This window comes from Mobula birostris, chromosome 5 (assembly GCF_030028105.1).
Source record: "Mobula birostris isolate sMobBir1 chromosome 5, sMobBir1.hap1, whole genome shotgun sequence".
Lineage (NCBI taxonomy): Eukaryota > Metazoa > Chordata > Chondrichthyes > Myliobatiformes > Myliobatidae > Mobula > Mobula birostris.
This window is the reverse complement of record NC_092374.1, coordinates 63698218-63723747: the sequence shown is the minus strand read 5'-3', so window position 1 is coordinate 63723747 and position 25530 is coordinate 63698218. Positions and strand designations below refer to the sequence as shown.

Genomic DNA, 25530 nt, shown 5'->3' with positions numbered 1-25530 from the left:
TTGTCTGAGCATGCTTTGGGTTGCCAGCAAGACCCACAGCAATGGTGTCTTTTTATTGATTCTTCAGTGTTAAGCCTGAAAGCTGTGCTGCTACACCGTGGTGATGTCCAACCTTCAATACCAATCTTCTGTGCAGTACACATGAGAGGAGACTGACATTTGGAAATACAGCAACTACAACTGGAACATCTAGTGATCTAAAGTTGTAATGCTGCTACCAGGAATGGAGCTTGGATACATCCAGTACTGTTTCATTTGTGAATAGGATAGCCATGCTAAAGATTCTCATTTCATTAAAAGGATTGGCCACTCCATAAGCAGTTGGTTCTAGGGCAGAAAAGTGTGGCAGATAAGTCGCTTGTAGGCTCAACAAAGATATTTGTGCCTCCTCTTCATATAAAACCAGGGCTTATGGAAAAAAAATTGAGAAAGTGATGAACAAGGAAGGTGAAGGATTTTGGTATTTGAGACAGATGTTTCCCAGAATAACTGATGCCAAGATTAAGGAAGCTGTTGTATTTGTCCACAAAGCAAGCAGGTCATCAGTGCAATTCGGAGCTAGAGAAAATTGCACGGAAGTCATTCAATTAGGTTGTTTAAAAAGTTCTTGGCAACTACAGAGCACCAAACTATGTGCAGCTGGTTGACAGCATGCTTCATGCACACAAAACCATGAAGTGTGACATGTCACTGAAGATTCATTTTCTGCATTCCCATTTAAACTACTTCTCTGCAAATCTTGCTGATGTCAGTGAAAGGTTTCACTAGGACATTGCGGTCATGGAGAAATGGTATCAGAGAAACTGGAATCCACAAATGCTGACTGATTGTTGGATACTTGCGAGAAGCGTCAGATACAGAATACAAATGAAAATCATCAGCAAAACATTTTTAGTTTAGTTGAACTATTGCAAAGTGTTAGTGCTGTTGTGCAATTAAGTGCATTATATTCAATAAAAGTTAATTTTTTGTTTCTCCAAATTCCTATGTGTTACAAGTAGTCTAAAATTATATTTTGTGTTCAGCTTCAATCATTCTATCATAATCACAGAACATTACTGAGGAATCAACACTTTAGAAAAAAATTGTGGAAACAGGCTGCATGTAGATTGTCTATTGCATATGCTGATGCAATAGCCAATCTACATGGGTTTACACTTTAGAAATAATTTCCTGGGATGTAAAGCACTTTGACATAGCCTGAAGTTTTAAAAAAATGCAAGTTTTTTTATTGGTGGATCTCTTACATATACCACCTGCAACTGATAAAGATCAGAGGGGAGAAAAAATCCTGTCTTGAGCATTGAAAAAGAGTACTGTACTACATTTTAGTTCAATGCTCCATTTGACCACCATTAAAAATAATTATAAACCTCTGATTCACTTTCCTCTTAATAGCTGCCTAGATTGCTCAATGTGAAGTATTAATGGCCATTTATTTCAAGAGCCTATCAAAAAATTGTATATGCAAATGACTGCAGAAACAATAATAAATGCCATACTGTATTTTTAAATTGTTAACTCTGTACTTCCACTGAGTAGAGAAAATGAAATTTAGCCAGCCATAAATTGGGCCTAAGGTAAAATTTGCTTTCAAAAAAACATTACCACGGCATTTTGGGTTTTATTTTCAGTGCTTCCTGGAGTACTTCTTGAAACAGTATGTTGAAAATCTAACCAGAAGAGAAAGTATATAGCACCTAGACAGACACCCCACCTTTCCTGGAAGTTCCAGGAGTCTCCCGCATATGAATAGTGGCTCCCTGATGCCCGCAAGTTATATACAATATCATGATAATCAATTTTTTGAGAGCAAACGAGCCAGAGAAAGCAAGCCAGAGAGCGCACGAGCGAGCGTGCGAGAGAGAGAGAGAGAGAGACAGAGCGCGCGAGAGAGCACGCGAGCGATCGCGAGAGGGAGAGAGAGCGCGCCATGGCAGAGTGTTCCAAAAAAGAAAAGAAAATATAAAATGTACGTCACCCCAGACTACACTAAAGTGTACCCCTGTCTAATAGGGGTCAAAAATAATGACAGTGTTGCTCGCTGCACTGTTTGCAATGGTGACTTTTCTATTGCCCATGGTGGGTTAAGACTGTAAAAGACATGTTGAGGTGAGTTTAACAGGTGTCATTCGTTCATTAGCATAGCTAACGTTATTTAAGCTAGCTGCTAAGGAGCTACTCTATTGCAGACATTCCACCTCTCCCGGAAGTCTCCCGCAAATTGATGGTGCTATCTCCCTGAAATCAGTTTTTGCAGGGTGGGATGTCTGCCTAGATTTGGGAAAATGAGCCAGAGCTGATAGTGGGTGAACACTTTATGAATATTGACCATAACTTTGTGTTTTAAGGTATTTATGAGTAAGATATAGTTGGATCTTGTGGAAAGGCAAATTACGACAGGAGCTAAGGAGTATTGATTAGGAATAGCTGCTGTCAGAAAGTTCACATCTGACATGGGAATTTTTTAAAGTCTAGTTGATCAGCGTTCAGGATTGGCATGTTCTAGTCAGGAGTAAGGACAGGAATGGTAAGGTAACTTTGGATGACCCAAGAGATGCTAAATTTAGTCAGGAAGATAAAGGATGTATATGTAATGTTTTGTAAGCTAAAATCAGGCTGAGCCCTCGCAGAATATAAAAATAGCCGGAAAGTGTTCAAGCAGACAATTGGGAAGGCCAGAAGGGACCATGCAATAGTATTGACAAACAGGATCAAGGAGATTGAAAAGGCAATTTACACTTACATTACAAAAAAAAAGGACAACTAAGGGGAGGTCCACTTAAGGATAGAGGGAACTTGTGCTTAATGTTAGAGCAAGTTGCTGAGGTACTAAATGAGTATTTTGTGTTAGTATTTATCAAGGAGAAGGATTTGCAACATTGTGAAATCAAAATGGGACATGTTAGTGGGCTGGAATATTTTGAGATTAAGGAGGAACTACAAAAGAGATCACTGAAAACTACAAAATAGGGAAGCTATGTCTTAGACTTCGGTATAGCCTCGCACCTCCTCTCTCCCCCCCCCCCAAAAAAACTTCACACCTTCACTCTTCCAGCCTCTAACTTCCATCCCCCAACCCTACGCTTAACCCCTAACCCTAATTCAAAAGCCCACACACCCCCATTAACCCGGACAACACCCTGACTAATCCTGACCACAACCCCACAAAACAAACTTACTTAACACCAGGTCCCATCCTCACTCCTCTTTCTCCTGACGGGTTAGGCCTGCATCTCCATCTCCCAACTCTACCCCTAAACCTAATATCTACACTCCTCCTACACATTCCCATAAACCTGAGCTCTCTCCCCACCAGAGGACCAAGTTCAGCCCATAGCACCATCAGTTCTTTTCCTCTCCCCCACCCCCTTCCACTGCTGGGTTCCACACAAACCCTCCCCACACTGCCAGTCCACCCCCTCCCTTCGCTGTGAAACCTCTACCTCTATTGCCCAACCCTATCCCCATTCCTGGCCCTTCCCTCCACACCCCCACAAGTTGGTGTACAACCTCCAAATCACAGCACCCATTCCCTACATTAAAACCCCTCCAACATTAAACATGAATGATAATCCCATCACTTTAACATATCGGTAACCTTTAACTTCAAAATGGATTTAACGAGGAGAAAGATCCCAATGAAGGCAAGTGGGGGACCTGGAAAATGAAGATGTTGGCCAAAAACAACATGGCAGGGTGAAGTGATATGGCATCTCCAGTGTGAGATCTACAAACTCTAGGGGATATTTTTCCCACTGCCTGCATAATCACACCTTAACCCTAACAACCACATTTCTCCCACACAACCACACTAACCCTGGTCCATACACCCCAACAAACCTGAGCTTTCTGCCTGCTATGTTTTCTCTCCCCTTCCCTCTCCGCCGGGACCCCTCTCTCTCCCTGCCAGGACCCCACAGAGAGTTATAAACTTAGTCAGCTCCATCTGATTGGGCACAGGAGTACATTCAGCCTGAGACTCATTCTACCGAGATGCAACACAGAGCGTCATAGGAAGTCATTCCTGCCACATCAAACTTTACAGCTCCTCCCTTGGAGGGTCAGACACCCTGAGCCAATAGGCTGGTTCTGGACTTATTTCCTGCCATAATTTACATATTACTATTTAATTATTTATGCTTTTATTACTATATATGGTGCAACTGTAACAAAAATCAATTTCCCCCGGGATCAATAAAGTATGACTATGACTATCATGGCCACTAGCCTCTGTGGTATCCACGACATCTTCAAAGAGCGATGCCTCAAAAAGGCGGCATCCATCATTAGGGACCCCCTTCACCCATGCATGCCTTGTTCTCATTGCTGCCATCAGGAAGGAGGTACTGACACCCACAGGCACACATATAGAGACTGTAATTCATGTTTTTTTCTATTATTATGTATGGCATTGTACTGTTGCAGCAAATAACAAGTTTCACAACATATACTGATGATATCAATTCTGATTCTGAAGTGCTGGGTCTTGTGAAAAGAATTAAGGTGGATATGTCCCCAGGGCTTGATGCAATGTATCTCAGAAGATTAAAAGAAGCAAGTAAGGAGATTGTTGGGTTTTTAATGAAGATCTTTGTGTCCTTGCTAGCAACAGGTGAGATCTGGAGAGTGACAAACGTTGTGCCTTTGTTCAAGAAAGGAAATAGGTGTAATTCAGTTAATTACAGCTGGTGAATCTCACATCAGTGGAAGGGAAGCTATTGAAGTGAACACTGAAAGATAGAATGTATGGGTATTTTGGAAAAGCAGGCATGCCTTACAAACTTGAGTGTTTTGAAGAGATGACAAAGGTGCTTGATGAGGGTAAGGCAGTGAATGTATTCTACTCGGACTTTACTAAGCATTTGGTTAGGCCCCTCATGTCCGATTGATTCAGAGGGTAAAGGTGCATAGGATCCAGAGTAAATTGCTAGTTGGATTTGGAACTGGCTTGCTCATAGAAGAGGTAGGGGTAGAAGACTGTTATTCTGGCTGGAAGGTCTGTGATCAGTGGTGTTCCTCAAAAATCTGTGCTATCTTTGTTGTATATGACTTGGATTAAAATATAGATGGCTGGATTAACAAATTTGTGATGACACCAAGATCGGTGGAGTTGTGAACAATATAATGGACTATAAAAGAATGCAGGGGGATATAGATAGGGCAGCCACGGTAGTGTAGCAGTTAGTGCAATGCTTTACAGCATTAGCATTTACGGATCAGGGTTCAATTTCCATTGCATTTTATAAGGAGTTTGTATGTTTTCTCCATGACAGTGTTCGTTTCCTCTGGGTGCTCTGGTTTCCTCCCACATTCCAAAGACTTATGGTTAGGGTTTAGTGAGTAGTGGGCATGTTACGATGGTGCCGGAAGCATAGTAACACTTGTGGGCTGTCCACAGTACAATTCTTAGGTGTTGGTCATTGATGCAAACAAATTTCACTATATGTTCCAATGTGACATATTAAGCTAATCTCTCTTTTAAGAAGTTATAGATATAGGCATGAAGTGGCAGATGGAGTTTAATCTGGGCAGGTGTGAGGTGTTGCACTTTGGGATGTCAAGTGAAAGTCAAAAGTGGGCCCTCTGTTAGCATTGGGCTACAGAGGGATCTTGGAGTGCAGGTCCATACTTCGCTGAAAGTGGCCATGTGAGTGGATAAGGGTGGTAAGGATGGCATATGGCATGGTTGTCTTCATTGGCAGGGGAGTTAGCAGTTTATAAAACATTAGTCATACCCTACTTTGAATATTGTGTGCAAATCTGGTTGCCCCATTATAGGAAAGTTCTAGAGACTGGAAAGTGTGCAGAAGAGGATTGCTGAGATGCTGCCTGGATTGGAGGATATGAGCTGTACGGAAAGGTTGGACAGAATTGTGTTGCTCTCCTAGAGTGTCAGAGGCTGAGAGGAAACCTGATGGAGGTTTTTAAATTATGAGAGGCATAAATAAGTTAGTAAATTTTTTTTCTTCAGAGCAGACATGTCAAACGCCAGAGATTTTTTTTAAGGTTAGAGCAGGGATCTTTGAAGGTGACTTGGGGCAATTTAAATTTTATGCAAAGATTTGTGGCTGTTTGGAATAGGTTAACAGTTGTGGTAGTGGAACCTGGCAGTTTGGTGAAGTTCAAGAGGCGTTTAGATAGGGGCATGACTATGAAGGGAATAGAGGGATAGGGATGATACAGAGTTGGAGGATATTGGCCCTTCCAGTGCTGTACTGTTTTAGTATAGTATAGTACAGCACAGTACAGGCCCTTCGGCCCACAATGTTGTGCCGACCCTCAAACCCTGCCTCCCATATAACCCACTACTTTAAATTCCTCTAAATACCTGTCTAGTGTATCTGTCTCCACCATTGACTCAGGCAGTGCATTCCACGCACCAACCACTCTCCGAGTAAAAAACCTTCCTCTAATATCCCCCTTGAACTTCCCACCCCTTACCTTAAAGCCATGTCCTCTGGTATTGAGCAGTGGTGCCCTGGGGAAGAGGCGCTGGCTATCCACTCTATCTATTCCTCTTATTATCTTGTACACCTCTATCATGTCTCTTCTCATCCTCCTTCTCTCCAAAGAGTAAAGCCCTAGCTCCCTTAATCTCTGGTCATAATGCATACTTTCTAAACCAGGCAGCATCCTGGTAAATCTCCTCCATACCCTTTCCAATGCTTCCACAGCCTTCCTATAGTGAGGTGTCCAGAACTGGACACAGGACTCCAAGTGTGGCCTAACCAGAGTTTTATAGAGCTGCATCATTACATCGCGACTCTTAAACTCTATCCCTCGACTTATAAAGGCTAACACACCATAAGCTTTCTTAACTACCCTAACCACCTGTGAGGCAACTTTCAGGGATCGGTGGACATGTACCCCGAGATCCCTCTGCTCCTCCACACTACCAAGTATCCTGCCATTTACTTTGTAATCTGCCTTGGAGTTTGTCCTTCCAAAGTGTACCACCTCACACTTCTCTGGGTTGAACTCCATCTGCCACTTCGCAGCCCACTTCTGCATCCTATCAATGTATCTCTGCAATCTTCGACAATCCCCTACACTATCTACAGCACCACCAACCTTTGTGTCATCTGCAAACTTGCCAACCCACCCTTCTACCCCCACATCCAGGTCGTTAATAAATATCATGAAAAGTAGAGGTCCCAGAACTGATCCTTGTGGGACACCACTAGTCACAACCTTCCAATCCGAATGTACTCCCTCCACCACGACCCTCTGCCTTCTGCAGGCAAGCCAATTCTAAATCCACCTGGCCAAACATCCCTGGATCCCATGCCTTCTGACTTTCTGAATAAGCCTACCGTGTGGAACCTTGTCAAATGCCTTACTAAAATCCATATTGATCACATCCACTGCACTACCCTCATCTATATGCCTGGTCACCTCCTCAAAGAACTCTATCAGGCTTGTCAGACATGATCTGCCCTTCACAAAGCCATGCTGACTGTCCCTGATCAGACCATGATTCTCTAAATACCCATAGATCTTATCTCTAAGAATCTTTTCCAACAGCTTTCCCACTACAGACGTAAGACTCACTGGTCTATAATTACCCGGACTATCCCTACTACCTTTTTTGAACAAGGGGACAACATTCACCTCCCTCCAATCCTCTGGTACCATTCCCGTAAACAACAAGGACATAAAAATCCTAGCCAGAGGCTCAGCAATCTCTTCCCTCGCCTTGTGGAGCAGCCTGGGGAATATTCCGTCAGGCCCCGGGGACTTATCTGTCCTAATGTATTTTAACAACTCCAACACCTCCTCTTCCTTAATATCAACATGCTCCAGAACATCAACCTCACTCATATTCTTGCTACCCTATATTCCTCAATAGTCCTATCTGATCCTTGCTTCCTAAACCTCATATATGCTGCCTTCTTCCACCTGACTAGATTTTCCACCTCACTTGTCACCCATGGTTCCTTCACCCTACCATTCTTTATCTTCCTCACCGGGACAAATTTATCCCTAACATCCTGCAAGAGATCCCTAAACATTGACCACATGTCCATGGTACATTTCCCTGCAAAAATATCATCCCAATTCACACCCGCAAGTTCTAGCCTTATAGCCTCATAATTTGCCCTTCCCCAATTAAAAATTTTCCTGTCCTCTCTGATTCTGTCCTTTTCCATGATAATGCTAAAGGCCAGGGAGTGGTGGTCACTGTCCCCCAGATGCTCACCCACTGAGAGATGTGTGATCTGACCCGGTTTGTTACCTAATACTAGATCTAGTGTGGCATTCCCCCTAGTCGGCCTGTCCACATACTGTGACAGGAATCCATCCTGGACACACTTAGTAATTGCTGCCCCATCTAAACCCTTGGAACTAATCAGGTGCCAATCAATATTAAGTCACCCATGATAACAACCCTGTTATTTTTGCACCTTTCCAAAATCTCCCTCCCAATCTGCTCCTCTGTATTTCTGCTGCTACCAGGGGGCCTGTATAATACCCCCAATAGAGTAACTGCTCCCTTCCTGTTCCTGACTTCCACCGATACTGACTCAAAAGAGGATCCTGCTACATTACCCACCCTTTCTGTAGCTGTAATAGTATCCCTGACCAGTAATGCCACCCCTCCTCCCCTTTTCCCCCCTCTCTATCTCTTTTAACGCACTGAAATCCAGGAATATTGAGAATCCATTCCTGCCCTGGTGCCAGCCAAGTCTCTGTAATGGCCACTGCATCATAATTCCATGTATGTATCCAAGCTCTCAGTTCATCACCTTTGTTCCTGATACTTCTTGCAATGAAGTACACACACTTTAGCCCTTCTACCTTACTGTCTTTACACCGTTTATTCTGCTTCTCTTTCCTCAAAGCCTCTCTATATGTTAAATCTGGCTTTACTCCATGCACTCCTTTCACTGCTCTATCACTCCAGGTCCCATCATTCTTGCACAGCAACCTCAATGATTTCACAGCAAGAACCTAAATTTACTATAAAGTGGAACATCAATCAGCAGAAAAAGAGGCAGAAATAATTTTCTCATTTGCATAATGAACTATTTTCTGTGTAGGTCAAAGGAAGTTTAATCTCGCAAACAAGAAGTATTTAAGACCAAGCTCTGGATGTGTTGATGGATTTGTATTCTGTATGCAACACACTGTAGATTTAGATTATGAGGACACTCAGTCCTCGTTTATTGTCATTTAGAAATGCATGCATTAAAAAATGATACAACGTTCCTCCAGAATGATATCACAAGAAAGTACAGGACAAACCAAGACTAAAACTGACAAAACCACATAATTATAACATATAGTTACAACAGTGCAAAGCAATGCCATAACTTGATAAAGAGCAGCCCATGGGCACGGTAAAAAAAAAGTCTCAAAGTCCCAATAGACTCATCATCTCACGCAGGTGGCAGAAGGGAGGAACTCTCCCTGCCATGAATCTCCAAGCGCCGCCAACTTGCCAATGCAGCACCATTGGAAGCACCCGACTGCAGCGGACTCTGAGTCCGTCCGAAAACGTCAAGCCTTCGACCAGCCCCTCCAACACAGCCTCTCCAAGCACCATCCTCTGCCGAGTGCTTCGACCCTGCCCCAGCCGCCAAGCAACAAGCGAAGCTGAGGACTCGGGGTCTTCTCCTCTGGAGATTCTGGACCACACAGTAGCAGCAGCAGCGAAGCAGGCATTTCAGAAGTTTCACCAGATGTTCCTCTGTGCCCTCACATCTGTCTCCATCAAATCAGGATTGTGCACGGCACTCTACTTGACAAATAACAGACATCACCACCGGAGTGGCCGCTGCAAGCTGCATCACACCACCATCTTGTCCTCCCGCCGCAGATTCTGAAATTAAAATAGGAAAAAAATCTGGTCAGCACATCAGGCAATATCTGTGGAAAGAGAAACAAAGTGAACATTTCAGATCAAAGTCCCTTTGGAGCTGATAAAGCAAGGAAAGACATGTTAGTTTTAAATTATCAAGAAGGTAAGGAGGACATTGACCTTAATTATGATAAGGTGAGGTGAAGGTTCCCATTGGAATAAGTTGTAGAGGTTCTCCGACCAAATTGGTTAATATAGAAAGTTAGGTTATAAGGTAAAACATTCAAGGTACTTCACAAGAATATTAATGTGAAAGAAGATATAAAGACCATATGCACAAAAGTTACATCAATCAGTTAGTTTTAATGTGTCTTAAAGGTGGAAAGTGAGATTGAGAATTAAGATTGCTTAGAAAAAGAATTCCTTATCTCTGGGTTCTGGAAGTCTTGAGGGCTCTTATACCAGTATTGAAGAAATTAAAACTCAGGTTGATCAAGAAACCAAAATCAGAGAAGTAGCAACTACCTCAGAGTTAAAGTTGGCGTAGATTACTTGAATAAAGTGAGTGAGACCAGGGTGGAATTTGAAAATAGGGATGAATATTTTAAAATGGAACCAATTTAGGACTAGAGAGGGAGAAACCCTGAAGACCATAATGTTTTCTGAACTGAGCCCGTATTCTCAGAGTATGTCTAATGAGAGGATTAACAATTAGTTTAGGCAAATGACAAGGAAGTGCAGATCCAAGAAGTGTGGAAGTGGAGAAATCCTTATGAGAGTTCAACTCCATTGCCACCCATTTTGGGCAGTCAGACTGATTATGAAAGAAAGACCAAAAAGTAAGGCAACGTATATTGGCTGCCCCGTAATAAAAATGAAAATTGGGCAAGGCCATACCACCTTCCCTCTTAGGTTTTTGAAGGTGAACTTTATTAAGTCTGGGACGTTTGCCCTTCCATAGATAGGAGGAAGTAATAGAATCTAACGGATCAAAAAAAGCTTTAGAAATAAAAATTGGTAAAGATTGGAATAAGTATAAAAATTTAGGAAGGATATACGTTTTAACAACATTAATTCGACCTCCAGAGACATGGGCAGGGGTGACCAGTGTGCCAAACTCTGTTTGGTATGATTTAAAAGATTCGTAAAATTTTCTCAGAAAGGATGCTTAAAGTTCCTTGTTACAGTAATACTGAGGTAAGTGAATTGATTATGTACTACTTTAAAAGGGAAGTTATGAAATAGTCCTATCTTTCATAATCATCTTTTCCGACCTTCTACGCAAGACTTACCATTTCATGATTGGTACAAAAAGGGCATCAGGTGTTTTGAAGATCTTTTCATAGACAATTGTTTTGCAACTTTTGAACAACGGTCTGCAAAGTTTAACCTACCTAATACTCATTTCTTTAGATATCTTCAAATTAGACCCTTTAATGCCAATTTTTCCTGAGATGCCCAAAAAAATGTTGTGGACTTGTTTCTTTGTATAAACCCATTGGGTAAAAGTTTAATATCTACTATTCGTGATAAGTTAGCGACCTTGAGGCGTGCCCCCTTTGATAAAATTAGAACTGCCTGGGAGCATGATTTAAATATTTCTTTGTCTGGCGAGGTTTGGGATTCAATTCTTAACTCAGTTAACTCAACCTCTTTATGTGCTCGCCACTGCCTTTTGCAGTTCAAAGTTGTACATAGGGCTCATATGTCTAAAAATAAATTATCGCAGTTCTATTCTGATATTAGTCCCTTTTGTGACAAGTGTAAAGTGGGCAAGGCTCCTCTTATCCACGTGTATTGGGCTTGTCCTAGTTTGGAGAAATTTTGGAGAGATGTCTTTTTAACTTTATCCCATATCCTTAATTGCCACTTAGAACCTAACCTTTTGATTGCTCTTTTTAGCATTTTGGGTGAAGTTGACATGTGTTTGAGTCCGACTAAACGTCAAACATGGTCTTTTGCCTCTCTTTTGGCTAGACGTTTAGTTCTTCCTAGGTGGAGAGATGTTGCCCCACCCACTCATGCTCAATGGCTTAGGGACATTATGTCCTGCTTAAACCTTGAAAAGATTCATTATTCACTTCTTAATTCGAACATAAAGTTCCATAAAGTGTGGGGACCTTCTCTTGAATATTTTCATAACTCTTCTTTAGATTAAAGGTTTATCTTCCTTTTTCTTTCAGTACTTTAATCCCTTACATCTAGCTTTCTTTTCTGGTTAACTTTTACGGTCTTTTTTAATGATGTGAAATACATTACAGTTTAGGTAGTAGGCAATACACTTTTTTTAATATTCACAACTCTGTGGTGACAAAAGCTCTGATTAACTTTTCTTTATGTCGTAATGGTTGGCTTGTAGTAGCATGGTGGATGGGGAGGAAATTAACCTTTATATGATTTTATTTTGGGTGCTTTATCTTTACTGTTATGAATTGTAGACCAGACATGTTGGTTTTGCACTGTATAAATCTCCTTTTTGTTGGTGGTTTTTTTTTGTTGTAATGTAAAAATGTAGAAACTCATTTAAAAAAAAAGAAACCAATTTTAATCACAAGCTTAGGAGAAATGGGTACTTAACAGCAACCACATTTTAAAAAGTAATGATTGTTAAATGCTTCAGGATGTTCTGCAGTGTGATAGGAGGCCATTTTGTTTTGGATCTTTGCATGAATGCTTCTTTCACATTTCTGTTTTGTATTGTTTGCATACGCTTTGAAAAATCAATTGTATTTCATGTTAATAATAATTTGTTACCTGTATAGATTTTGACCAAACGGAAGCTGACAGTAAATTGGTTGCTACTTCCAGCACCTCATAATACAGATCTTTCTGACAAGTACTGTTACCAAGATAGGCTCAGCAATGATATTTACAGGAGGCCATGGATTCGAGGTAACTACCATATCTACTCTTTATCTCTCTCCTTTATTGATTCACTAGATGGAAAAGAACCTAGAAATGTGTTGAAGAACAAAACAAAATTCCTTCCAATGTGCTGACTGATTTTGTTCTTCCATTCAGGGCACTGCATTGATCTATATTTTCACCAGGCTTCCTTTCTGGCTGAAGTCTGGACTGCCCCTCATCTACATTCAATTCTAGTCTCAATTTGTTTTCAAGAAATGGCATTCTTTGTTCATTCTTACTGCTCTGATTTGTATTTAGTGGGTAAGATGTGTATTTGATGGATTCAGATGGCTCCTGACTGTTTGATACTACCCCATTGCTGTACAGGCATTCATCTGGTTTATGAATTGTCTACATTATTTTAGTTCTGGTCATCTCACTACAGGAAGGATGTTGATACTATAGAGAGAGTGCAGAGGAGATTTACAAGGATGTTTCCTGAATTGGAGGGTGTACCTTATGACAATAGGTTGAGTGTACTTAGCCCTTTCTCCTTGGAGTGACGGAGGATGAGAGGTGACCTGATCGAAGTGTATAAAATGATGAGAGGCATTGATCGTGTAGATAGCCAGAGGCTCTTTCCCAGGGCTGAAATAGCTAACACGAGAGGGCATAGTTTTAAGGTGGTTGGAAATAGGTACTGAGGGGATGACAGGGGTATGTTTTTCACACAAAGAGTGGTGGGTGCGCGAAATGCACTACTGGCGGTGGTGGTGGAAGTGGATACAATAAGATATTTTAAGAACTTCTTAGATAGGTCCATGGAGTTTAGAAAAATAGAGAGCCATGCGCTAGGAAAATTCTAGGCAGTCTCTAGAGTAGGTTACATGATTGGCACAACATTGTGGGCCAAAGGGCCTTTAATGTGCTGTAAATTTCTAGGTTCTGTGTTCTATGAATTATTTTACTGTTAAGTGAATGTCTTCTGGTTCCATAAGTCAAATTGATCCTTAAATGATTTAAATTCAAGTATATTGTCATGGGCATATATACCCAGGGCATAATTTACACAATCTCCAATACTGTGTGCAAACCTTCAGAAACCCAGTATGTTTGTTGCACTAAAATATAAAGTGTCTGACTCAAGGACTTCATCATCATTATTACTTGGTTTCTTTAATTTGAGATATTAACTCCAGAATTTATTTTTTAAATTTTCAGGTAGGTCATCTATAATTGCTGAATAAAAAGCATTCTTTTTTCTTTTTAGTGAAAATTCTAGAAGATAATTTTTTTGTTCGCCCTGAATTACCTCATAGTTTCTGTTTAATTTTTTGAGTTCTAACAGTCTTCGCACCTTATTATACATCAGTAGTATAGGGGATTGGTGAGATTACATCTGGAGTACTGTGCATAATATTGAATTCCTTATTTAAATAAAGAATGTAAATGTGTTGGAAGCAGTTAGGAGAAAACTTACTAGACTAATACCTGGAATTTGTGAGCTCTCTTACAAGAAATGGTTGGATTTGCTGAAGAAAAGTGAAAGAGGACTTGATTAAAGCTTACTTGAGCCTGAGGGTTTTTGATGGAGTGGATATGGAGAGGATATTTCCAATTATGGAACAATTTAAGCAAATTAGAATTAGGGTTCTTCTATTAAAATTAAGCAGCAAACCATTTAAAACAATTCTCTTCTCCAAGGGATCATGAGTCTTTCGAATTCTCTTAGTGAACGCAGAGCATTTGAATAAATTTAAGACAGAGTTAGATGCTTAATTAGCAAGTGAGCGTAAGATACCACAGAATAGATGGTAATGTGGTTTAGATTACTGTTAAATCACCCATGAGCATATTAAATGGTAAATTAGCCTCAAGCGGTCAAATAGCAACCCACTGTACTTAATTTGTATGTTTGTATGAAACCTTCATTTATGCCATTACTATGTTACAGACTTATCTATTTGAACACAATCTTGGCTGACCTCTCTCACTTGATTTTTCTTAAGTCATCCTAAAGTTTGTTCCCTGACTGGTATTAAATCCTATTACTCCATTACTTCTGTTTATTCAGATCAGTTCTGGCCTTCTGTTAAGCAGCATCTCAGTATTAAAGTTCTCATTCTTTTTAAATACCTCTATGATTTCATATCTCCCTATTTTTGTTATCTGCCCTAGCCCTTTGAGATATGCCCATGTTAAAGTTGAATCTGAATAAAACTCGGGAGACCAGCTTCTTATAGTTACCACAGTTTATTGCTCACCCTCCTGCAGGGGTTTGAGACTCAGTTATCAAAGGGAAGGCACATAAATACTGCCACCATCGGACAAGTGGGCCCACTCTCTCTGGTTACAGCAATATATTTATACATAGTAAGTCCCATACATTACTGTTGCAAGATGTCATTTGAACTCGTATGCCCTCCAAGTCTGTTGGTGCGAAACTTAGTTATAGATAAGAGAGACTGTTAGATCAAGGCTTAATTACAGATGGATGTGCTGTGCAGTCCTTATTAGTTATTCCCTTTGCTAGGCCCTGACTTAATTACAGATGAATGTTCATTCCTGTCCTTATCGGTGAATCCTTCTCCCCTACTCAAACGAGGGTACAATGTACAATGTTATCAAACTCTCAATGTTTCTTTGCAAACCAAGGGAGAGCTGGTACAGTATAAGCCGGTTTTAGCTAACGGCTGAAGTCAGAGTTTACTTTGATTCAAAAATTCCTATTCAGTCCCAATTATTCTTTTAGCCAGAGGTTACATAGGTTCAAAATGATTTTTTTTATATCCCCAGTTCCTCACCCACTCTTCCAGTTTTCTTTCTCACAGCATCCCCGGGTTTAATTGCTATACCATTGTTCAACAATTTTCCTTTGCAGCCTTTGGATTAATTTTGCAATGTTAACAGTGTAATATAAATGGAAATTGTCATTATATTATTCTAAATTATTTATGGCAGGGAAAATATTTTCTACATGCAAGCTGACGAGTTGTAACTCTGTACTTACTGAATGGAAAAAACCTATCAGCTTGGAAAATTTTCTTGAGAGGTAATAACCAAATGCTGATTTCTCATTTATGTATTTGAAAAATAGCTAGTCATGACATTGTCTTTGGAGAAATTTGAACAAGTGAAGACCAGGTAAAATAAGATCAGAGGTCAGAGGTATAATTAAGTTTAAAGGATGAGGGAGGAACAACACGGGATTAGGTCTATTGCTTATAGGGAGTGATGCAATAAAATATTGGAATGGAACCAGCTGGATGGTTAAGACCTACCTCAGGACTGAAGTGAAGTGGTATTGGAAATGTACTCCATGGAACTGGAAAGTTAAATCATATGATGTACACTGTCAATATGATAAGATGAAGTCAGAATTGTCAACAGGTAGATGGGATTCTTTTGTCATTTCTTCTATTTTCTCTGCCTTGCAGTTTCTGTTCTCCCACTTCCCTGTATCTTTCTCCCTTTCCACATCAATTCCTCAGTCTCCTTTTTCTTTCCTTCTTCCTAATTTAGAGATTCATTTTCATTCTTACTAAGGGGAATTGCATATACTGTCTATTTTGGTGATTGCCAGTAGCTTGGGAAACATTTCTTTTGAAGAATCGAGAGAATTTGAGCACTACCATTTTATGAAATTATCTATTATTTCAGTAAACAATGGTTTACATAAACTATTCTTTTTTTGTGTGTATCCAAATTATGAAGTTTGGGAAAGGAGGGAAAGGAGTTATTCGCCCAGAGGATAATGGATTCTGTGGTGCTCATCTTCTTTTCCAGTTGAACTGCACTCTGAGCCTACAGTTCAGGAGAAAGTTTGAAAACTAGGATAGGTAGATTTCTGTTAGACAAGGTAGGAAGAGATATGAAATTTAGGTGGTAAAATGGAATTCAAAAGCAAATATCCTGTTTCTGACTGCTTTGCTCCTAATAATTTTCAAATTAACAGTGTGAACCTGGTGCATTTGAGCATAAAGGCAAAACTGAAGGAATTGCATGCTATTGAAAAAATCAGCACTGAAAAAATAAGAAAATTACAAATGCTCGTCTCTCTAGTTCACAAATACATATAGAATACAGGTGACTCCTGCATTACAGGGTGGGAGTCTGATGGTGGAGAGGGCTGTATTCCTAGAAAATGGTCTGTATTGTGATCTTTGGTAATATAGAGTCATGTTATCTGTGCTTGCCTCAGTTAAATCAGGTTGAAACAAAAATAGTTTATTTACTTCTATTACTTAAATCCTGTGAGAGTGAAACAAATTGTATTCCATATCTCTAATTTTTGGAATAGTAATTTGTGAATTCTGGAAGGGCATATTTTTATTACCCAAATTGCTGTAACATGGGGGTCACCTGTACAAAACTTAAAAGGGAAAATATTAATAAGTTCTTGGTTAGAGAAATTAGTTTTATGATATCTCTCTGAGTCTGTTTAAATTGTGTCTTGAAAACTGTGGGTCAAAGTATTACTTATATAAGAGCAGAAAATGCTGGAAAACCTCAGCAGATCTAGCAGCTTCTGTGGAAAATTAATGTTTCAGATCAAATGCCATATATCAGTACTCGAAGTATTATGTTGATTGCTATTTCTTCTGGGGGAAGTTGGACTACAGACAGATATTAGCATAAGAAATTATAAAAGGAAGACATAAAGGTAGTCTGCTTTAACTGATTTTTGTCTGTTCATAAAACATATGACAACGTTAGTTTTGTTTGCATATTATTCTTCATATCTTTTTATTAACCTTTTTGTATTTCTAGAGTATATATTTATTCCATGTCACCTGAAATTGGAACTGACAGTTTGGAGATTGTGCCAAGTTCAAATCCAAGTTCTCAGATTATAGAAGATGTTAGCTCATTTTTAAGGAGAGATGTTCCGCACCCTGCCAAAGATAAGCAGGAGAAATTTCAGGTTATTGATCTTGAACATGTAAATTCACAAATTGCAACAGGTAATATGCTCACATTGAATCCAACTGCTTTGATAAAAATCAAATCAATAATATCAATATTTTTATTAGTGTATAAGCTGCCTTGAAACGTCATTGACTTAAAATATGATGTGTTTGGATAGAAATTGATTTAATTGGATATTTAAAATGATTTCTGTCATTGGGTCTTATTGGTGTGGATGTCAAATATGAAGATATTGATATGATAGTTTCCTTGATGCAATATACCCGGTGGCCACTGTATTTTGCACCTCACCGTGGATGCACAATTGCTGGAATTGTGAAGTGTAACCTATACATGATAACCATTTAACATTCCTGACTAAAAGGGCCTACCTCTAGGAGACAAGGTGCGACTTTTTGAGTGGTACAGTACAACTTTGGAAGAAGCAGATTCTTGAAAGAATTTTGTGCTTTGGTCATTTTTGAGGAGATTTTGTGGCTTAATAGTGATGGTTATAATTGAAACAAGTTGGGTGGAAGGGCACTGGAAGGGTGACCTACAGATTTGGCAAGTGCATGGATGAGAGATTTGGCAGTAAATGGGTTGATCCAAGGCTCTACTTGGTGAAGTTAAAGGGGTAGGAAAAGTGGATCTTGGTGGTACAGTTAGGATGTCTAAATTTCAGCTTAGAAACTAATGTGACACCAGTTTCAGACTTCTTGTATGTTATGTGTTATATACTGTATATTTCTGACAAGCTGAGTTTTAATATACTTGTAGTGGAATGTACTTCAAATGTGTAATAGCAGCTTAAGGTTTTCTATCTGATTGACTTTAAAATGTCCTACTAGTTATAAAGTAATCTATGGGGAAATATTTAATTTTCTCTTCTGAAATATTATGCTTGGAGCATTTTTTTTTGTTTTAATTTTGCTTCTGATGACAATATTTTGATTACTAATGTTTAATTAGATTGGTTATTGTTGTTTGTTAAAAATAACTTGAGAACAATGCAACAACTTCTTATAATAATAGGCAACTGAATTGAAAATGGCAGTAAATAATACAAGTAATCTGAAATTCCAAAATCGAAAAGCCTCTCAAATGGGAAATTTTTTTTAAGCGCTGACATGACGTCACAAATGGAAAATTCCACAAGATGCTGGGAAGATCCCCAGGTGATGCACAGGTGTCTGTGCATCAGAAACAATTCTGAGAAGTGACCGCAGGTATATAATGAACAGAGGTTAATGACAAATAGAGAAACATTGTATGAAGTGAAAAATTAAGGTCTCAACCATGTATTAAAAGAATGGATTTGTCAGCATCAGAGTGAACATATACTGCTTAGTGGTATGCTGATCATGAAACAAGCAAAGATCTGTCATGACAAACTGAAAATTGAAGGTAATTGTGAATTTTCAGTAGGTTGGTTGCAGAAATTTAAGAAAAGGCAGGACATTAAATTATTAAAGATTTTAAAATTTTTAAAGATGAAGTGTCTACTGATCATGGTAAGTTTGGAAAAATCATTGCTGATGAAAATCTAACACCAGAACGAGTCTACAATGCTGATTGTTTTTATACCTTACATGAAACCTAAAAAAAGTAAAATACAAATGCAGTGTACTATAACCTTATAATCAAAACATGGCATAATAAGTGGAGACTGAAAGCCTGGCATTGTTTATTGTTGTTTAACAACTGATTCAGAAATTCTCCCAATGCCACTGTGCTGCTTTTGTTACCCTGCACACATTATATTTTCACTATATTAATAGTATGGAATAATCTTTACTGTTAACTACATGTGTGTAATTAACAAGTGTAAGACAAAGACTGCTTATTAGTAGCACATAAATTCAGAGTTGGAAAGGATGGCGATCTCAAACTATCTTATTATATATTCTAAAATCTGAAACACTTCTGGCCCCAGGCATTTTGGATAAGGGATACTCAACCTGTATCTGTGCAAAGTTGTCTGTTGCCATCAATATTTTTACTAATCCAGTTCTTCTCTTCGCTAGACTCCCAAGTTAACCAGTTATATCACTCATGACTCTATTTTACTGATTGCCTACATACAAGTGTGATTTGTCTGAATAATATTTATATTTTAAAGATTACATTCCTGAAGTATATTTGAGTTCAAAATGTACGTTTGTACTTCGGTAGAGTTTTATCAATATAAAAACAAAAAACAATTCTTTATAGGCCTATTCATGTTTGATATTTTGTTCAAAGCATAAAAGACAGCAATTTAAAAAAAATACCAACTCTTGAAACTGGTATGTTCTTATAACAGTAACACACATCAAAGTTGCTGGTGAACGCAGCAGGCCAGGCAGCATCTCTAGGAAGAGGTACAGTCGACGTTTCGGGCCGAGACCCTTCGTCAGGACTAACTGAAGGAAGAGCTAGTAAGAGATTTGAAAGTGGGAGGGGGAGATCCAAAATGATAGGAGAAGACAGGAGGGGGAGGGATGGAGCCAAGAGCTGGACAGATGATTGGCAAAAGGGATATGAGAGGATCATGGGACAGGAGGCCCAGGGAGAAGGAAAAGGGGGAGGGGAGGAAAAAAAAACCCTGATTTTGCCTATCAACTGTCCAGCTCTTGGCTCCATCCCTCCCCCTCCTATCTTCTCCTATCATTTTGGATCTCCCCCACCCACTTTCAAATCTCTTACTAGCTCTTCCTTCAGTTGATCCTGACGAACGGTCTCAGCCCGAAACGTCGACTGTACCTCTTCCTAGAGGTGTTGCCTGGCCTGCTGCGTTCACCAGCAACTTTGATGTGTGTTGCTTGAATTTCCAGCATCTGCAGAATTCCTCGTGTTTGTGTTCTTATAATAGTACATGTTTAACTCATTGCCAAAAAAAACTTTGGGTGTTGCATGCAAAAATGTTCTCTTTAGACTGGTGTAAAAACTTATGAGCTGATTTATAATTCAAAAAATGGAATTCTGACTTTAGAGAACATTTCAATGTAAAACATATATTACTAAGGAACAAATTATTTTAATACTACTTAATAAGTACACCATTCACATATAACTCAGTCACAAAGCCTTATTTACCACTAGTTAGATTAGAATTTTCTCCTGCCTACTGCTTTTAAAAATAAACTCTAAAACTATTCCTAATTTACAGAAGAAATTTCAGCCATTCATCGCTTTTAACTTCAATGTAGTTAATGTGTATAAAATTGACTGCTGTTTATGTAGCTGGTGTGGACAAAAATATGGCGCTGAGTATGAATATTGATGATACACTGAATGTACAAGCCATGCTTATTTCAAACTGGAAGTGGTCACGATTTAAAGCATACACTTCTAGTTTGCACAAACCTCTTGCAAATTATAACAGTTTTGTAAATTAAGGGAAGATCTCTTGAATTTCTCAACAGTTGAACTAGAATACAATTTCATCACTTCCGCTTTTATAGTACGTCACTCCCTGGCTTTCAAATCTTTCAATGCTGAATATCTCCTGATTTTGCAGTTGCAGAACCTGGGCCTCTGTACCTCCCTCTGCAATTGGATTCTCGACTTCCTAACCGGAAGACCATAATTCGTGCAGATTGGTGATAACGTATCCTCCTCACTGATGTCAACACTGGCGCACCTCAGGGGTGTGTGCTTAGCCCATTGTTCTACTCTCTATATACACATGACTGTGTGGCTAGGCATAGCTCAAATACTATCTATTGTATTCTACAATACAACCATTGTTGGTAGAATCTCAGGTGGTGACGAGAGGGCGTACAGGAGTGAGATAAGCCACCTAGTGGAGTGGTGCCGCAGCAACAACCTGGCACTCAATGTCAGTAAGGTGAAAGAGCTGATTGTGGACTTCAGGAAGGGTAAGATGAAGGAACACATACCAATCCTCATTGAGAGATTAGAAGTGGAGAGAGTGAGCAGCTTCAATTTCCTGGGTGTCAAGATCTCTGAGGATCTAACCTGGCCCCAACTTACCAACGTAGTTATAAAGAAGGCAAGACAGTGGCTATACTTTATTAGGAGTTTGAAGAGATTTGGCATGTCAACAAATACACTCGAAAATTTTTATAGTTGTACTGTGGAGAGCATTCTGACAGGCTGCATCACTGTCTGGTATGGAGGGGCTGCTGCACAGGACTGAAAGAAGCTAAAGAAAGTTGTAAATCTAGTCAGCTCCATCTTAGGTACTAGCCTATAAAGTACCTAGGACATCTTTAGGGAGCGGTGCCTCAGAAAGGCAACGTTCATTATTAAGGACCTCCAGCATTCATGGCGTGCCCCTTTTCTCACTGTTACCATCAGGTCGGAGGACAACTTCGAGGGACAGCTTCTTCCCCTCTGCCGTCCGATTCTTAAATGGACATTGAATCTTTGGACACTACCTCACTTAAAAAAAAATATACAGATGCTCTTAACAGCTTTAATGCACACTTCGAGGTATAGAACATAGAATAGTACAGCGCAGTACAGCCCCTTCAGCCCACAATGTTGTGCTGACCCTTGAACCCTGCCTCCCATATAACCCCTCCACCTTAAATTCCTCCTTATACCTGTCTAGTAGTCTCTTAAATTTCACTAGTGTATCTGCCTCCACCACTGACTCAGGCAGTGCATTCCACACACCAACCACTCTCTGAGTAAAAAACCTTCCTCTAATATCCCCCTTGAACTTCCCACCCCTTACCTTAAAGCCATGCCCTCTTGTATTGAGCAGTGGTGCCCTGGGGAAGAGGTGCTGGCTGTCCACTCTATCTATTCCTCTTAATATCTTGTATACCTCTATCACGTCTCCTCTCATCCTCCTCCTCTCCAAAGAGTTAGCAACAATGCCGGGCATGAAAGCTACCCCACTTCCAGGTGAGCAGCCACTGTCTATGATACCAGTAGATGTGAGAAGGACTGTGCAGAGAGTCAACCCTTGTAAACACAAAATACTCTGCAGATACTGGGGTCAAAGCAACACTCACAACACACTGAAGGAGCTTAGCAGGTTGGGCAGCATCTGTGGAAACGATCAGTCAACGTTTTGGGCCGGAACCCTTCATCAACCCTTGTAAGGCAGCCAAACAACATCTAGGCTGGGTACTGGGGGAGTGTACACACCTGCTCACTGATGTCTTCACAGACATCTTCAGCACTTCACTTATCAAGGCTGTTGTCCCCATATGTTTCAGATCAGCTACCATTATCCCTGTATGAAAGGACTCTACACCTTCATAGCTAAATGACTACCGCCCAGTGCACTTGCATCAATCATTATGAAGTACTCTGAGCAGCTGATAATGGTACATACCAAAAACCCTATTCCTGCACATTGGAGACTCACCAATACACCTACTGACAGAACTGTTCTATGATGGATGCCATAGAATCTGTCATGCACCTGGCATTGACACTCCTAGAAAACAAGGACACATATGCAAGAATGCTGTTTCTGGATTCAGTTCAGTGTTTTATTTAGATTATGAGGACACGCAGTCCTCTTTTATTGTCATTTAGTAATGCATGCATTAAGAAATGATACAATATTCCTCCGGTGTGATATCACAGAAACACAGGACAGACCAAGACTGAAAAAACTAAAACCACATAATTATAACATGTAGTTACAACAGTGCAACAATACCATAACTTGATGAACTATGTCCATGGCACAGTAAAAGAGTTCAAAGTTTCTGGAAAGTCCCACATCTCACGCAGATGGGAGAAGGAAGAAAACTCTTCCTGCCATGCCCGACCACAGTCCGACTTTGAGTCGTCCGAAAACTTCGAGCCTCTGATCAGCCCTCCGACTCCGAGTACCGAGCACCATCTCTATCTGAACGATTCAACCTCAGTCTCGGTTGCCAGCAGCAGGCAAAGCTGGGGATTTTGAGGCCTTCCCTCCGAAAAGATTCTCGATTGCGCAGTAACAACAGCAGCGAACCGGCGTTTCAGAAATTTCTCCAGATGTTCCTCTGTGCTTTCACGTCTGTCTCCATCAAATCAGAATTATCCACGGCCCCTATTTAACAGATACGATATCATTTTCAGTGGAGAGCTGCGCGCGTGCGGCGCACTGCTATCTTCTCCTCCCTCCTTACTCTTTAACACTTAATTGTCCCACAGACCTTGGTGAACAAACTCCTACTCCTTGGTATAAATACACCACTGTGCAACTGGGTGTTGGACTTCCTAACTAACAGACCTCAGATAGTCAGGATGTACAACTGTTCCTCCCTCCCCTCCTACTCAACATGGCTGCCCACCAAGGGCTGTGTGCTGTGCCCACTACTGTACACTCTGCTCACAGATGAGCCAAACACCTGAGCAATCACATTGTTAAGTTGGCTGAGGACATGACAGTGGTGGGACTCATCACTAACAACAATGAGATGGCCTAAAGAGAGGAGGTGGAAGAGCTTGAGGCCTGGTACCAGGGAAATAATCTCTTCCTTAATGTCACAAGACAAAAGAGATGGTTATCAACTTCAGAAGAATTGCTCCACTCATCACCACCCATCCTTTACATCAGCATCACAGCAGTGGAACCTTAAGCAGTTTCAAGCTTCTGGTACTGCATAGCACACACAAACTCTCGTGATCCCAGAACACATCCTACACAGTCAAGAAAGCTCACCAACACCTCTACTTTTTGGGAAGGTTGAAGTGAGGTGGACTTTGCATACTCATATTCAAGTCATTCTACAGATGTGCAGTAGAGAGCATCCTAACAAGCTTCATCACTCCTTGGTACAGAAACTGTACTACAGCAGACAGGAAGGCTCTAGAATGGATAGTCAAACTGCCAGCGCATCACTGTCACCAACCTAACTGCCATCTAGGACATATATACAGAAAGGAGCCAGAAAAGGGCCAGTAACATCATGACGGATCACACTCATGAGCTGTTTGTCCCACTTCCATCAAGGAGGAGGCTACGTAGCTTCCATGCCAGGACCACCAGACTCAGAAGCAGTTACTTTCCCCAAGCAAGAAGACTGATCAACACCTCCACCCACTAACTTCACCACTACTTTATTATTTCCCATCGGTCTAGCGTCACTTTATGATGTATGATCAATCTATGTAAATAAGCTATTTTATGTATTTATATTTATTGTGTGTTTTTTATTATTATTGTGTTCTTTATCGTTTGTATTTTTTGTGCTGCATCGGATCTGGAGTAACAGTTATTTTGCTCTCCTTATAGTTGTGTACAGAAAATGACATAAAACAATCTTGGATGTGAATAATTGTAGTAAGTTTCCCTTATCCTTGTACTCAAATAATTTGAAATAAAAACAAGCATACTAAACTCTTTGCCTACCTAATTGCTTACTTTAGCAACCTATTTACTTTGTGATTTGCGTACACTGATGCATAGAATCCTTTGAAAATGAATACTTTTCAATTTCTTATCATTCAAAAATATTCTGGTTTTCTATATTTATCTACCAATGTGCATGATTTATATAGTTCTTCATTATGCCATGTCCCCGTCCATTTACTTAACTTGTCGGTGTCCCCTTGGAACTTTCCTGGATTGTTGTCACCAGTGAACTTAATTGCATTTCATTCAGTAATTTCATTTTATCATTGATTGAGATTGTAAACAGGAGAGCCTAGCACTGACTCCTTTGCATTTCACTCAGTAATTTCATTTTATCACTGATTCAGATTGTAAACAGGAGAGCCTAGCACTGACTCCTTTGGTACCCTACTAGTTATGGCTTCCCAACCCAAAAAATGGCAGATTATTTTGCTACTCTCTAAATTCTGTCCATTAACTATTCTCAGTCTGTCAATATATTATTCCTAATTCAAAAAGAAGAATTGCCATTGCTAAAACCAACTTCCAAAAAATGAAACCCATTTTTACCAACAGACACATTTCTATGACAACAAGGCTTAGGCTACTAAAATGTTACATCTGGTCAATCTTGCTGTCTGCTTCCGAAACATGGACTATAACACTAGAACTCCAA

The 25530-nt window shown here is 40.0% G+C and overlaps 1 protein-coding gene across 1 annotated transcript in view; it reads left to right on the top strand.

The window, feature by feature from the left end:
* LOC140197259 (protein shortage in chiasmata 1 ortholog) overlaps positions 1-25530 on the top strand; it is a 147216-nt gene that overhangs the window by 1852 nt on the left and 119834 nt on the right. Inside the window, exons 3-5 of the mRNA XM_072257180.1 lie at positions 12568-12697; positions 15614-15704; positions 17423-17616. Coding sequence (XP_072113281.1) covers positions 12568-12697; positions 15614-15704; positions 17423-17616 — 415 coding nt within the window. The remainder of the gene's footprint in view (positions 1-12567; positions 12698-15613; positions 15705-17422; positions 17617-25530) is intronic.